At 33.3% G+C, this 15,500-nt stretch overlaps 2 protein-coding genes across 4 annotated transcripts in view; one reads left to right on the top strand and one right to left on the bottom strand.

The window, feature by feature from the left end:
* The first annotated feature begins 238 nt into the window (after positions 1–238).
* Positions 239–10,366, top strand: LOC149491461 (cyclin-dependent kinase 1-like). 3 transcript variants are annotated; one of them, XR_016315973.1, is made up of 7 exons: positions 244–469; positions 997–1,131; positions 2,741–2,850; positions 7,038–7,151; positions 7,475–7,577; positions 8,607–9,293; positions 9,339–10,366. XR_016315973.1 is itself a non-coding variant. In XM_089698342.1 (6 exons), exons 1-6 carry the CDS (start codon positions 386–388, stop codon positions 8,742–8,744), a joined length of 684 nt encoding a protein of 227 aa, XP_089554468.1. In that variant the 5' UTR covers positions 239–385; the 3' UTR covers positions 8,745–10,366. The 3 variants fall into 3 exon arrangements, 2 of the variants coding, with proteins under 2 accessions (XP_089554468.1, XP_089554460.1); XM_089698342.1 differs by having other exon boundaries at positions 239–469; positions 997–1,135; positions 2,745–2,850; positions 8,607–10,366; XM_089698334.1 differs by having other exon boundaries at positions 8,607–10,366.
* A 4,205-nt stretch (positions 10,367–14,571) lies between these two features.
* Positions 14,572–15,500, bottom strand: part of Ae2 (anion exchange protein Ae2) — an 87,557-nt gene continuing 86,628 nt past the window's right edge. The window contains exon 18 of the mRNA XM_089697151.1: positions 14,572–14,794. Within this exon, the coding sequence (XP_089553277.1) occupies positions 14,720–14,794 (75 nt within the window). The 3' untranslated portion in view covers positions 14,572–14,719. The remainder of the gene's footprint in view (positions 14,795–15,500) is intronic.

Raw genomic sequence — 15,500 nt, 5'->3', positions numbered from 1 at the left:
GCTTACCAACACATTTTGCGATTCATTTTTATATATATATATACAATAATACTAAAATAACTATCAATTTATGTATTTTATAAAGTATTATTGTGAGAAAAATATCACTAAAGCTGTATGAGTGAATCCTTTTCTAGTGACAAGCATCAGCTGTCAATGTCAAAATTACGAAAAGAAGTACAAAATTAAACAAATTTGTTTATTTTATTATAAAAAAAATACGCTGCTTCACAAGTTGAAACTTCGTAAAATTACTTCTCAGAGTCTTATCTTATCGCTATAAAATCGCCGATATCCAACTCGACGGTCCATATTCTAAATTTTATCCATTGCTTTGCTCAAAAAATTGAACCATCCAAATATTGTGAAATTGGAAAATGTTCTGATGGAGGGGAATATACTGTATCTAATTTTAGAGTATCTTTCCATGGATCTCGAAAAATACATGGATTCATTGGGATCAGGCAAGGTATGCTCCTTAGTGTTTTATTAATAACTAGCGACCCGCCCCGGCTTCGCACGGGTGCAATGGCGGCCGGCCGGTACCGCCGCAAACGCTACGTCCCGCAATTTCTAAAGCTGTAATATCTTCGAAAATATTCACTTAAATCATACAGTGTAAAGGGCCATATAGATATATATTATATTAAATTTGATAACAACTAGTTACAAAATAATTTAAAAAGTGGAATCTTCTATTACTTTGTGTAGTATGGGAAAGGTACATTACAAGTCTGTTTCATTAGTTGATTACGTACTAGGCCAGTGAAGAGCCTTTTTTTGTTTCATCTATCTAACTTTTGTAGTGATATTTAGAAGTAATCAAATAAATCATAGGTTTATCCGCATGTTTTAAAGCTACAAAATACTCTAAAATACTTAAAATAAAATAACCAATAGCTTTAGTCAAAATTTTAACAAAATGTTTCATAGCAACTAGCAAGTAAATGAAATGATTGCTGGATAATAACAGTGATATTTATAATTTTATTCCAGTTTATAGACCCAGTGACCGTGAAGAGCTACTTATATCAGATTAACAGTGCTATTCTGTACTGCCATCAACGGCGCATACTGCATCGCGATCTCAAGCCACAAAACTTGCTCATTGACAAGACTGGTATTATTAAGGTGAGTTTTAATTATTTTATATATATTTAATAATATTTTATATGTACACAATAACGCTTACTTACACACAAAAGTAGGAGATAGACATTGTTATGACACAAGAAACAGAAAATAATTTGGAAAATCCAAAAGTGCACGCCTCATAATTTTTTTTTAATAAATATTTATTAATTATTATTTTTGTTTATTTAATAACAATTAAACCACATCGAATCAGACCCTGAAAAATGAAAGGGTTCTATTCCTGAGCATACTCAAGCGTAAGAGAAAAAAAAAGACTTGATTAGTAAAGTATTTCGGTCGCTATCGTGTTAACAAGAAAAAGGATCCGCACATACAGACACACGGACGTCCAAGACAGAACTTTTTTAAACTGTTTTTTAACTAGTTTAAATAACAAAAATGACATCAAAAATATCATGATCGTTAAAAATAGTGTTTTTTCTTAATATGTGTGTGTATGTATTATCTTACAAGTGCAATGTATGATACATAAAGACATTTTAAGTTTGAAAAATCAGATGTTTTGCGCGAAGTGACAGTAGTACCCACCTCAACGCTTCGCTTATGAGGCGTGCAATATAAAATTGAAATGCCAATTTTCCGGCTAGCTAAAGCTGCTTTTATGGGCCAAGGTATACGCTTTTACAACAGAATTCCTCATAATATTAAAGAGTTTAGTAGTTCTAAATTTAAAACTTATATAAAAAATGTACTAGTCCAGAGAGCCTATTACAGTATTAAGGAATATATGGACGATAAAAACCCATGGAGGGTTGTCGCGTAAAAACCACAGGACAGTTCTTTGGCATATTAGGATAATATATTATGATATTACATATGTAATTTGTAAAATTGTAAATCTGACATGATTAAAAAGAGCAACTATGGAGTTTCTTGCCGATTCTTCTCCGTAGATACTGCTTTCCGAATCGGTGGTAAATGTTAAAAATATATACCTAATGATGTTTCAAATGTGCTTCTAGAAGAAGTCTAATTGAATAAATAAATGTTTGAGATTGAATTTGCATTGTTAAATGAAACCTAGAATTAATAAACAGGATGTTTAATACATGTACATATTTTTATATACAATACAATTTTTTATACATACAAAATTTTCTGTTGCTGTTGCATAAAAGTACTCCTACTACTACTACAGTTTCCAATTATGTTAGATATCATTGAACAGTTCTGCATACCTCTTCACTTTCTCCTTACATTATGTTTGCAGATTTAGAACACTTCACTATCTTTGAATATGAGTCTAAACGACACTGATGATTAATTACAGATATTTCAGATTATTTCATCCATACTAATATTATAAATGCGAAAGTAACTCTGTCTGTCTGTCTGTCAATCACGCCTTAACTAATGAACCAATTTGCATGAAATTTAGTATAGAGATATTTTGATACCCGAGAAAGGACATAGGATAGGTTTTATCACGAAAATCCCACGGGAACGGGAATTATGCGGGTTTTTCTTTGACTGCGCGGGCGATGCCGCGGGTGGAAAGCTAGTCTAGAATAAAAGGCATTCATGTATTTGTTATGAATGATTTATGAATTGATTATAATGTTATTTACATTTTTTACTATTTCAGATAGCGGACTTTGGTCTGGGGCGTACATTCAGCGTGCCGGTGCGAGTGTACACGCTCGAAGTGGTCACACTGTGGTACAGAGCTCCAGAGTTGATGCTTGGTGGACAAAGGTATGAATGAATGAATACTCTTTATTGTACATACACAGAAATACAGTTTGTTACATGGTTGAGATAACTTATAACTAAATTAACTTATTAATTATTATATTATATAAACAAACTTAAAATACATATATACAGGGTGTCCCAAAAAGTAGTGATGAACGCAAGTTGGGAGGTAGAGGACCTAGAGGGCTATCCGAATCACCCCCATGTATGTTATGCGATTTTTCGTATTTTCGGAGTTATGACGTTTTTTTCAATTTTTCACCTATCGTCGAGTACGATGATATTTTCACTCATGGTGACGTCAATTATTGCGCTAGATGCTTGATTTTTTTTGTGTGCTAAGCTGAAAGATAGGTCAATTCAGTATGGTAACTTTATTATCGTTAAATCTTCAAATGGAATAAAAAAAAAGAGTTAAATGTCAAGAAAGATAAAATTATCCAGTATGTTCAAAACTTCAAGGGCCCATAAAAAAATAAAATCACATGAAAAAAGTTTTCCATTTGGCTTTTAAAAACTTGCTCTATCTATTGGGTAGCTACCCTAAAAATTTCATTTTATTATTCAGAAGGTTTCAATCGAAAAATTGAAATCTAATGTGGTAAGTGCAAATATTTTATTAACATGATGATCATTAAAACTATTAAATAGGTGTTTAATTACCAGAAATTTTTAAAATAACCCAGCTGTAGCTCAATGCAAGTGCGACATCACCTTAAAAAGTTGTCTTTTAAATGTCTGAATGCCCTTTTATCATTTTTAATGGTTTCTTCTGCTACTATGATTTTCGGGGTTATTTCGTCCAAATTGTGGCATTCTTTCAAGTAGCCGAGGTCTTTTTAGTATCCCCATTGAAACAATTCGATGGGGTTTAGGTCGAGGGACCGTGGAGGCCAGGATTTAAGGCAGGCGTCACCGGCGCATGCGCAGGCTGCAACGACCAATCTATCTTTCAGGGTATCTTTGCCCTTTAGCCTGGCCTCCACGGTCCCCGGACATAAACCCTATTAATTTTTTTACGTGGGGATACTACAAAGACGAGATACTGCCATAATTTGGACGAAATAACCCCGAAATTCATAGTAGCAGAAGAAACCATTAAAAATGATAAAAGGGCATTCAGACATTTAAAAGACAACTTTTTACGGTGATGTCGCACTTGCACTGAGCAACAGCAGGGTTATTTTAAAAAATTCTGGTAATTAAACACCTTGTTATTGGTTTTAATTTGTTTTTATTAATCATCATGTAAATTCAATTTTTTCACTTGCCTCATTTAGATTTAAATTTTTCTATTGAAGCCTTCTGAATAATAAAATGAAATTTTCAGGGTAGCTACCTGATAGATAGAGCAAGTTTTTAAAAGCCAAATGGAAAACTTTTTTTATGTGATTTTATTTTTTTACGGGCCCTTGAAGTGGTGAACATACTCGGTAATTTTATCTTTCTTGGCATTTAATTCTTTTTTTATTCCATTCAAAATTCTAACTATAGTAAATGTTACCATACTGAATTGGCCTATCTTTCAGCTTAGCACAAAAAAAAAATCAAGCATATTCCGCAATAATTGACGTCACCATGAGTGAAAATATCATCGTACTCGGCGATAGCAGAAAAATTGAAAAAAACGTCATAACTCAGAAAATACGAAAAATCGCATAACATACATGGGGGTGATTCGGATAGCCCTCTAGGTCCTCTACCTCCCAACTTGCGTTCATCACTACTTTTTGGGACACCCTGTATATGTACAAAGGTAATTATTGATGTTATTAAATACTGTATTTTGTGTAGACCTTGTAAAATTATATTAGTTAACTGTGAATGATTTATCTATATAGGTTCCTATTATAAACTGAAAAGCGTGTTTGTGTGAAGAAGCTTAGTTATAAAAGTACATAAAGTGAAGTCCCGTGTCCCCTAGTGGGGTAAGGGGCAGATGCATTATGCAAACATCTGTTTAACTGATCCATTTCCTTTAGTCTTTTAGGGTGATCGGCCTTCAGTGTCCTGCCAGACCGAGACATTTTTTTTTCTTCGTCTCCACCGGGAATCGAACCCAGGACCCGTCGGTTCTACGCTCACGCGTCAACCACTGTACCAAGGAGGCGGTCATAAAAGTACATACTGGGTTAAATAGAAAAAATATTTTTTACATTGGATAGTTCATTTTTTGCATAAGACTATATTCTATGTATCCATACTAATATTATAAATGCGAAAGTAACTCTGTCTGTCTGTCTGTCTGTTACTCAATCACGCCTTAACTACTGAACCAATTTGCATGAAATTTGGTATAGAGATATTTTGATATCCGAGAAAGGACATAGGCTACTTTTTATCCCGGGAAATAGGATAGGTTTTATCCCGGAAATTCCACGGGAACGGAAACTATGCGGGTTTTTCTTTGACTGCGCGGGCGAAGCTGCGGGTGGAAAGCTAGTATTGTATAAGATTAAATTGGATAGTCTATTTGTTGAGTTACACTGTATTTTATGAATATGTTACAGTTAAAAGTTAAAACCCGTTTCTCATTAGAAAGTGTTTTCCCTAGTTATAACTAGTTGTAACAGAATGCCTCTGAGTTATTACAGTAATATATCTAATGAAAAGAAAAGAAGTGAAAAAAAACACCCCTGTTTTTAATATTAATTACTAGCTGTCCCGGCGAACTTTGTACCGCCCTGTCAATGAATGTTGTGTTACCTTTTAGCTGAACTAATAGGCTTTGATGAACGTAATACAATGATACAAAATAAATATTTATATGGATTGATATGTAATAGTATTTTATTTTATTACTTCAATAACACGTCTCAGAGAAAAATGATTGAATTTTAATAAGTTGTGCAGCATTGATTAACTCTTTTCATTCTTTAACTGTTATCGACCACGCCATCGTTTCGTTTCACCTTAGTGATAATAATTCTACTATTATCATTCGGCGATCGACGCTGATACAGTGGGTAACCATCGTTGCCTGTGATGGTCTCTGCCATCAATTTTCGTGGATACCTTTTTGGTACACTCGCTGTCAACCATGCATGGTGTTTGGTGGTTGATGGTGTCACACGGTCCATGAATCATATTCGTGATAACAACGTTATGTCGGTCTAGATCGGTTTCAGGATTAGCAATCCCCGCACACTCATATATTTTATCTGCCCGAATCCTTTCGACTAACCAAATTAAAATGTGTGCATGCTGCAAGCCAGATTGTTGTCATTCAATTGAATACATCCATCATTGAATAATCCCAAAGATGTGTTCCATTAATGTAACTCATCAGTGATCGGATTTTTTGCTTGAAAACACGTGTGGTGATGTCGTGCCGATCACTTGATATGTGTCCGGGAAGCAGCAGTTGAATAATTTCCATCCATTTCGGATTACATATAAATGAAATGAGTAAATCTGGCCTACCATAATGACGAACATAATATTATTATGTCATTGCATCTTGCGCATATTCACTTGGGCTACCTGTGTATGTCGCCGGTAAAATAATCAATAGACCAACATTTTCTGCATCTTCTTCTGTGCTAATTGCATCGCATAAATGGATGTAATCTTCAAAACGCAATTTAGCTTGTTTATGCTTGTTTATAGAAATATTGTTGACGCAGTCGACGAAATCGCAACAAATAATTGTCAGAATTTTTATATTTTTATAGAATTTTTTTAATAATGAATCGAACTAACCTTCTTGGTTAGTTTCCCCACCAAAAATACCTTATTAATTTCTGAAAACACGCGTAAACACAAACATTTGAGGAATTTTTATGTATCTGTTTTTATTGCACTTTTTAATAATTGATTTTAAAATAAATACAAATAATATTTATTCACCCTTTTTAATTTTTTATTATTTTACACATAATACATTTTTGAACGCATGAATGTCAAACATTATTTTCCGTATTTGACAGGATTGACAACTAATGATTGACATGTACGAAAATCAAAATTTTGGGAAAATATTTATTCGTCTAGTTTTTGTTGTTTTTATGGTTTATTCTTCTATTCTGGACGGAGACAAATCCAACGAATCTAAAACCATGAAAATTGGTTCAGTAGAACTCGAGTTATAAGTGTTGGAACATACAGACTTTCTTTTATATATATAGATTTAAATATTCATGTTTTACTACCAAATCACAATCTTATCAATATTTATTGAATTTCAGATATTCCTGTCCCATTGATATGTGGTCCATTGGGTGTATCTTCTCTGAGATGGCCTCCAAGAAACCACTGTTCCAGGGTGACTCGGAGATTGATCAACTCTTACGTATTTTCAGGTAAAATCTTGTTTTAATGCTTAAAAAAAGGATAAAAATGTTGTGTGGTTTTATGAAACCACGGTAAAAGTGAAACTTAGGCACAAAATTATCGTATTGGTACGATAATTATCGTACGGTCGGTCACGCGACATGCGCTACACAGACCAAAAAGTTTGAGACGATTTAATAAAAGTTTCACTTTAAAAATAGATTGTTATATAACTTCTATGACTATAAATTGACCAATGGAAGTCTATAATTCCATAGATAGTCCGAATTTTAGATTAACACGAAAAAATTTCAATGACTGGTTCTAAAGTGTTTATTATTTCTTATTACAGAATGCTAGGGACTCCGACAGAAGAAATTTGGCCAGGAGTTTCATCTTTACCTGATTACAAGTCAACTTTGTCCAACTGGACAACATTCAATCTTCATAATCATGTATGTTTCATTTATTTTATAAATATTGTAAAGATATCTTCACAATGTGGGTGCCCTACGGTTGCCTTCTTTGCCCCAAGTGCCTTCACTGACAAGGTGTGCCCCACGGTTTCTGGCACATTAATAAAAAAAAGTCCTAGTATATGTATGTAGCACATGTTACATATTGCCAAGAAGCTTATATCTAATCTTACACTGGAGATTGCACTATGACCATTAACTTGTAACAAGAAAATATGACGTTGAATGACGCCTGTATGTTTTATGTGTTACAAGTTAATGGTCATAGTGCAATCTCCAGTGTATTAGATATAAGCTTCTTGCATATTGCATGTGCATGGAGTCTCTGAAAATGGAATGTATTTTCCTGCAAACAACATAGATATGATTTGATGGTGAACAAAAAAGTAATTGAATTTGAAGGATTTCTTTAAATAACTTTTCAACTGAGAAATGAAATCTTTAACTTATTATCATAATAGCAAGAGGTAGTATGTATTTCTATAATTCAATTGTAAAATTTTGTTGAAATCCAGTTCATTAGCTTTTTGTGACAGAGTAATAAATATCCAACCCCTGCTGTGCCCCGCGGTTTCACCCGCAGTGCTCCGCTCCTGTTGGTCTTAGCGTGATGATAAAGCCTAAAGCCTTCCATGATAAATGGGCTATATAACACAGAAATAATTCTCAAATCGGACCAGTAGTTCCTGAGATTAGCGCGTTCAAACAAACAAACCTTCCAGTTTTATAATATTAGTATAGATTACTAATTCTTATTCTGACCGCCTCCTTGGTACAGTGGTTGACGCGTGAGCGTGGAACCGAGGGGTCCTGGGTTCGATTCCCGGTGGAGACGAAGAAAAAAAAATGTCTCGGTCTGGCAGGACACAGAAGGCTGATCACCTATTTGTCCCTAAAGAAAATCGATCAGTGAAACAGATGTATGAATAATGCATCTGCCCCTTACCCCACTACGGGGACACGGGACTGCACTTTTCTTTCACTAATTCTTATTCTGTTCAAATTCAGGTACAAAACCTCGACGAAGTGGGCATAGATCTACTCCAAAGGATGCTCGAATACGACCCTTGCAAGCGCATCACAGCACGAGATGTGAGTCGACACCGCTACTTCAGAGATGTGACTCTGCCCCCCGGCCTCAAGTGACGGCTTATGTAAAGCAAGCGGGCACTGAAGTAGTGGCCATCACAGCACGAGATGTGAGTCGACACCGCTACTTCAGAGATGTGACTCTGCCCCCCGGCCTCAAGTGACGGCTTATGTAAAGCAAGCGGGCACTGAAGTAGTGGCCATCACAGCACGAGATGTGAGTCGACACCGCTACTTCAGAGATGTGACTCTGCCCCCCGGCCTCAAGTGACGGCTTATGTAAAGCAAGCGGGCACTGAAGTAGTGGCCATCACAGCACGAGATGTGAGTCGACACCGCTACTTCAGAGATGTGACTCTGCCCCCCGGCCTCAAGTGACGGCTTATGTAAAGCAAGCGGGCACTGAAGTAGTGGCCATCACAGCACGAGATGTGAGTCGACACCGCTACTTCAGAGATGTGACTCTGCCCCCGGCCTCAAGTGACGGCTTATGTAAAGTGGCCGCTGAAGTGTAGTGCCTGTGCGAAGTGACCGCAGTATACTAAAGTACAGTTGAGGACTGTGAAGAATTTTGTATGTTAACCTGGTAAAATGTCTGTCGCTACTGTGTAAAAATCTTGTAAGCGGGTTAAAACTATCTTTGTCGCTTAGGCGAATGTAAATATGGTATATAATGTGTCATTTATATGCAGAATACACGGCAATGTTGTTGCTCCAGAAATTGCATTATTTTACACAGGAGCGACGGTAAAGGCTAGGTTAAGTTCAAATGATAAATTTTCTCCGCAAGGATAGGCTATTCTGGGTTAATGTAGAAAACTCTTTTTAGTTCTTGACCATACTTTAGTGGAACAGTGAAACAGTGAATGTGATAATGTATTGTGAGTGATTTTGAATGTATATGGTTAATTGAAATTGAAGACGGTATCTTAGATAGTTGAAGTAACCTACAACCTGTCTACACAATGGGCAGCGTTGGGCCAGTAGAGATAATCATGATAGTAGAGGCCCATGTCTATGATCGGACGTTATTGTAGACCAGGAGATATTGACACAAAATTTCGAGTCATTTGTAAAAGGATGGCGGTTCTACAGGGTTCTTAGTACGCAATGACAAAAAGAAAAATGATGGCGTGAACGCTGGTACTGGCGGCTTAGTCGCGTGGGCGTTAGTCGAACTCGTCGGAAAAATCGCTACTAAGCCGCCGGTACCAGCGTTCACACCATCATTTTTCTTTTTGTCATTGCGTACTAAGAACCCTGTAGAACCGCCATCCTGTTACAAATGACTCGAAATTTTGTGTAAATTTCCCCCGTCTAAGATGTTTATTCGTGATCGCTGTTAGCGTGGAAACATCGCCGATCAATTGTTGGGCCAACGCTGCCCATTGTGTAGAGAGCCCATTAATTTGATAGAACTATTGTTAATAACGTTGGCAAATTTAAATTATTTGTTTGGATATTGTCGTAATTATGTCTGTTTAAACTAGTGTCATAATTTGTGGAGCTTTATAGTTTTTTTTGATGGGATTTATAATCTCATAACAGATTTTTAATATAATTTTATACTAAATATACAACTAAAAAGCTCCATTTATTATGACACTATGAAACAATTTTGTCAGTGAATCATATATGATCAAGATATCACTGGATTGTTATTTATATTTTTTATGACACGAATAAATTATGGACAAGGATTTTTTACAGTTTGCTTCAAAATATAACTCATTTATAATAACCAATAAAATGTAATTATCTGATGATTTCCTTGTAATAATATTAATACAATGTTTTTTTATGTATCGATACTTAATAATATTATGTAGTTTAACAAAACATAATGGTGTCTTTGCATTTAATAAATTTCCATTTGATTATCTCACAAATTATGAAGATATTTTAAAATAAGATTTTAGATTTATAATGTGAATTGGATTATGTTGTTGGTTTTTAAAATGGGCTCTTAAAATACTGTTAGATTTGGTTTGTCTCATAGATATATTTTTCTGGTTTCTCTGTGACAACATAATATGTTATATAATATATTATAGCTCTCAACAAAATATATTGTTATTAAATACATTTGAATTGCTTGTCCTGTATTTTATAATAAAAAAGGTGTAAGATACAAAATAAAACTAATTAATTTATACATATAAACCTTGTATTACTTTCCAATTCATTCAACAGATTATTTTACTGAGACCTTATATAAAACATATTTTATGGTATAAATGCTGGACCACTATTTTTATTTGATTTGGTATGAAAATAATTGATAATTTTAATTTTACAATGATATTAGTGCCAATGTAGGTGTTGTTAAGATTAATGTAAGGGCACAAAAACAACAATTGTGTTTTAATTATTGACACTTAGTAATAGTAAATAAATTAAATTTTTAACACAACAAGAAAAATGATGGTCAGAACGATATTGCATTGTTATTAATAATTATTAAATTAAATCCATACTAATATTATAAATGCGAAAGTAACTCTGTCTGTCTGTCTGTTACTCAATCACGCCTTAACTACGGAACCAATTTGCATGCAATTTGGTAAAGAGATATTTTGATACGAGATAGGACATAGGCTACTTTTTACCCCGCGAAATGGGATAGGTTTTATCCCGGAAATCCCACGGGAACGGTAACTATGCGGTCTTTTTTTGACTGCGCGGGCGAAGCCGCGGGTGCAAAGCTAGTAGTATATATTTGTGGAAATTGTTAACAAGCGTTTATTTGCGTTGGATAGAAACTCAAACATACTGTGTGTCCTTACATATTATTATGTTATATGTGCGATGGAAGAGAAGGTAAATAAATAAAACGCGTTATTTGACACCAATTTATTAGCAGATTTGTGAGCATAGTAATTTAAAGATAGACATCTAATAATATTAATATTTTTGTATTAAATTAACTGAAAAGTGAGAATGTAAATGGCAAGTGGCAACTCTTATGACCTGTGCAAAATACTGTCAAGTGTCAAAGTCAAATGTGTTTTACTTTTTATACGTGATTTCGCGGTAAAGATTAAAGTTTTAAAAACTTTAGGCTCAGTCTTCACTCACGTCTTCAGTTTTAAACTTGATGCAGCTTTGTAAATTGAACAATCTATAATATTAAATGGGTTAATATCCTAAAAATGAGCACGTCCAAACTTCAAACCGCAATTATAGTATGTTTGCGGTTAAAAAGTATTATCTGAGCAGGTAAAAAGTAAATTGTTGTCTAAAAAGATTCGTGTGCAATTTAAAGTAGCCATTTACATTTACATCATAAATCGGAAAGAGTCACACTCACATTCACGAAATACACAGATTACCTACAATGTTAAAGAAAACAGATTCTACAACATATTACAACATAGTACATTTGTGTTTCTTATCTATTGCAATTAAATTTGTGTCATCATAGAAACAGATAAAAAGAATGTAATCACTAAAATTCCGTAAAATTAACAAATAGTGGTTTCTCTTTTTCGTAAAAAACAAACAACTTAAATTAATTGCAAGACAAAACAATGTGGGTATAATAAATATTCAACGAATTAGCTTTGTACTAAAGTTAAAATAATTTAAAATTCAACAAATAATACCTACAACAAATAAAATTATCAACTGTCCTTAAATGACATAAACAATCCCTTCTATTCATCACTTCTCTAACATAATATTATATGTGTTCTGTAGTGAGCATTTTATGCTTTGCTTATATTCAGTGAATACTGATGAATTTAAAAAAATATATAACTAAGTAACTGTTAACGATATATTATAGGCTTCAAAAGTTTATTTTTAATAACTCATCAAAGTAAATAATCAAGTAGGTACACTTAGTTACTTTTAAAAATGTATGAACTGTGTTTTAGATTGCTTACCTATATAAAATATCTGAATTTACAATTTTCAATTTAAGAACTACTTAAATAGTTAAAACTTGCTAATAATGTGATATAATATTGTCTACACTTTGCCAAATGGTTTCACAATTAACAAATTCTTTTACTTTTGTCACAAAAATAAATTGAGTCATTTAATTGACTCAGATATGTTAAAACATAAATATTAAACTTATCTCACGCATATATCACTATTAATCACAACTCACATTTGATATTATCATCGCTTCTTGGCCCCGCATCTTACAAAAATATAATTTAATAAGTAAACGAAACATTAAAAAACTAGAAGAAATATACTTATTTATTTGTAAGTAGCACTACATTATAGTATTTGTAATACCAATTAGTATATCAGTAATATTCTTCTACAAAGGATATTCAATACATTTTTATTCTTCCTACAATTTATATGATATTTATGATAATAATTTACTTATGTCTATTATATTACAATAGTTAGAGCCAATTTCACATACTTGCTGATAAAGATAGTTCTACAGATTTTCATACAGCGACAGTATATGACAAGAAATTGTGAAACTGGCTATTAGTATAGCATAAACAAGTAAGAAATGTGACCTACACTATTTATGAATAAGATGAAGAAACAAGTAACAAATTGGGAATGTATTCCATATCATAACAACATTTACACTCAAGGTATGAAGTCCTTAATTAATGACAATGTGAATTACTAATTTAATTAAGTACTCTCTACTTTATAACATTAAAAAGTTGCATTACTATTTTAAAAATGACATGTTTCTCAAACAGCATAAAGGAGGTTTTAAGTCTAGGGCCCTCCATCAAAAAGTATATTTATCATTTGGACATGGTAATTAAGCAGTGAAGTATTTGTTTGAATAAAATCTTTACGAAATCCTTGGCGTATACACCATCTTATCTTAAATATATATAAAGATTAAAATTATCAGTGAATTATTTTACATTAAAACAGTATTTAATTTGAATCTAATAAAATACTAGACACAATAAAAGATATGTGAACTTACACAAATAATACTATCACTTTAATACTGCTTTTTCATTTATAATGTCCATTTACCTGTTTTCCAAATTAATGTTGCAATTAATACCATTGAATAATTTATAATCTATAAAATAAAAAATATCTTTGGCACCTACACTTTGGCTCTTATTTTTAGAGCTAAAAATATATAAGTACATATTTAAATTAAATAATTTTGCAACATTACATAAATTGTGTTAAAGAAAAAACATTTTACTATTACACCGTCTAGTAATTAGTTATAAATATTAATAACTTAAAATTTTCCACTACATTTCCAAACATATATTTGAATATTTAGAGTTAATCCTACAATCATGAATATAGAATTAAGATTACAACATTCCGACACCAAAATCTCTTACATTAAACACTTAAATATTAAAAAGCTAAGTACATCAACAAGTACAAATAAACATTACCCTCCTTTGATCAGTCGGGTAAAAATATGATATATCGAGTTTGAGCAAAACTAGGCTTTCCAGAATAAGATATCATTTGGGTACTAATTATTATCAACTACATTAATAAATAGGTAATTAATAGAATATATCTTAATTAGCTTGAAGCTTTCACAAAAATGACAAATCCAGAAAATTGCGAATCGGCATTCATAGCACTACTTTACCTACATGAATATATTCTACTCCATTAAGATGGCACAAAAACTTCACAGTAAATGTTTATTGGGTTCCAGCAGTGAAACGTATTCCAGTGCTCTAGAAATTCCAGTGCTCTAGAAATTCCATTGCTCTAGAAATTCCATTGCCTAGAAATTCCATTGTTCCAGAAGTTCCAGCGCTCCAGAAATTCCAGTGCTCAAGAAATTCCAGTTCTCCAGAATTTCCGAATGCTCTAGAAATTCCAGCGTTCCAGAAGTTCCAGCGCTCCAGAAATTCCAGTGCTCAAGAAATTCCAGTTCTCCAGAATTTCCGAATGCCTTAGAAATTCCAGCGTTCCAGAAGTTCCAGCGCTCCAGAAATTACAGTACTCCAAAAATTCCAAGTGTTCCAGGCTTTTCCACCTGCTTAGATCGTCTCGGACTTGGTGATTGGGCTGGATGCACCGGAATCACTGCAGAGAGCCGCCCATTACCCTGGCAAAGGAGCCTCTTCGTAAAAATCGGGCTCGTCATCCTGCTCAATGTCCTTCTGTGCTCCGTCCAACTGGAATATGTCAGAAATTGCATACTTAAGTATTAAATTTTTTCATTTCACTAATTTAAATCTCGCAAAAATCAGTTTTGAATAGTCCAAGTACGAAGTTGCAGGATACGTAAATGACTTACTAGCGCTGTGGGGTAAAATTAGTTGGTTCTAATTCTTTTAAATTAAAACTGTAATTATGTGATCGTCATAATTTTTTGGGGTAAAGTACACATATTGTCTTCGAAATCACTCTAGAAGCTATGCTATTATTATAATAATACAAAGGACATATTATGTCCTTTGTGTTTTGTTACCAATTAATAACAACACTATCTTGTTTATCAAATCAAGCCATTACTAGATCCGTGCTCTATCACAAAAAGATAGAACACAAACATAGTATAAATTATCGTGTTCAAGATTGAAAAATATTCGGTCTTGATAAAATATAGGTACATAATTTTATTATATCACTGTGTTAGTAAAGCTTTACCATACTGTTCGGAAATGGAAAATTATGAACATTTTTGTCTATAATCGATAGGTCTGTGTATAAGTCATAATATGTCGCAAACAATTGTTTATACCGCTATTTTTGTATATCAATCTTCATAGAACAACGTTTGCCCATAATAATATTATAAGGGTGAAGAGTTTATTTGAATGCGCTAATCTCAGGAACTACTCGTCCAATTTGAAAAAATCTTTCAGTGTTAGATAGCCC

This window comes from Colias philodice, chromosome 1 (assembly GCF_061535455.1).
Source record: "Colias philodice isolate Cphi_HAF_F1 chromosome 1, ilColPhil1 Martin Lab GWU primary, whole genome shotgun sequence".
NCBI classification, from domain to species: Eukaryota; Metazoa; Arthropoda; class Insecta; order Lepidoptera; family Pieridae; genus Colias; species Colias philodice.
Note: the sequence above shows the minus strand (reverse complement) of the source record. Positions and strands in the feature narration are given on the sequence as shown.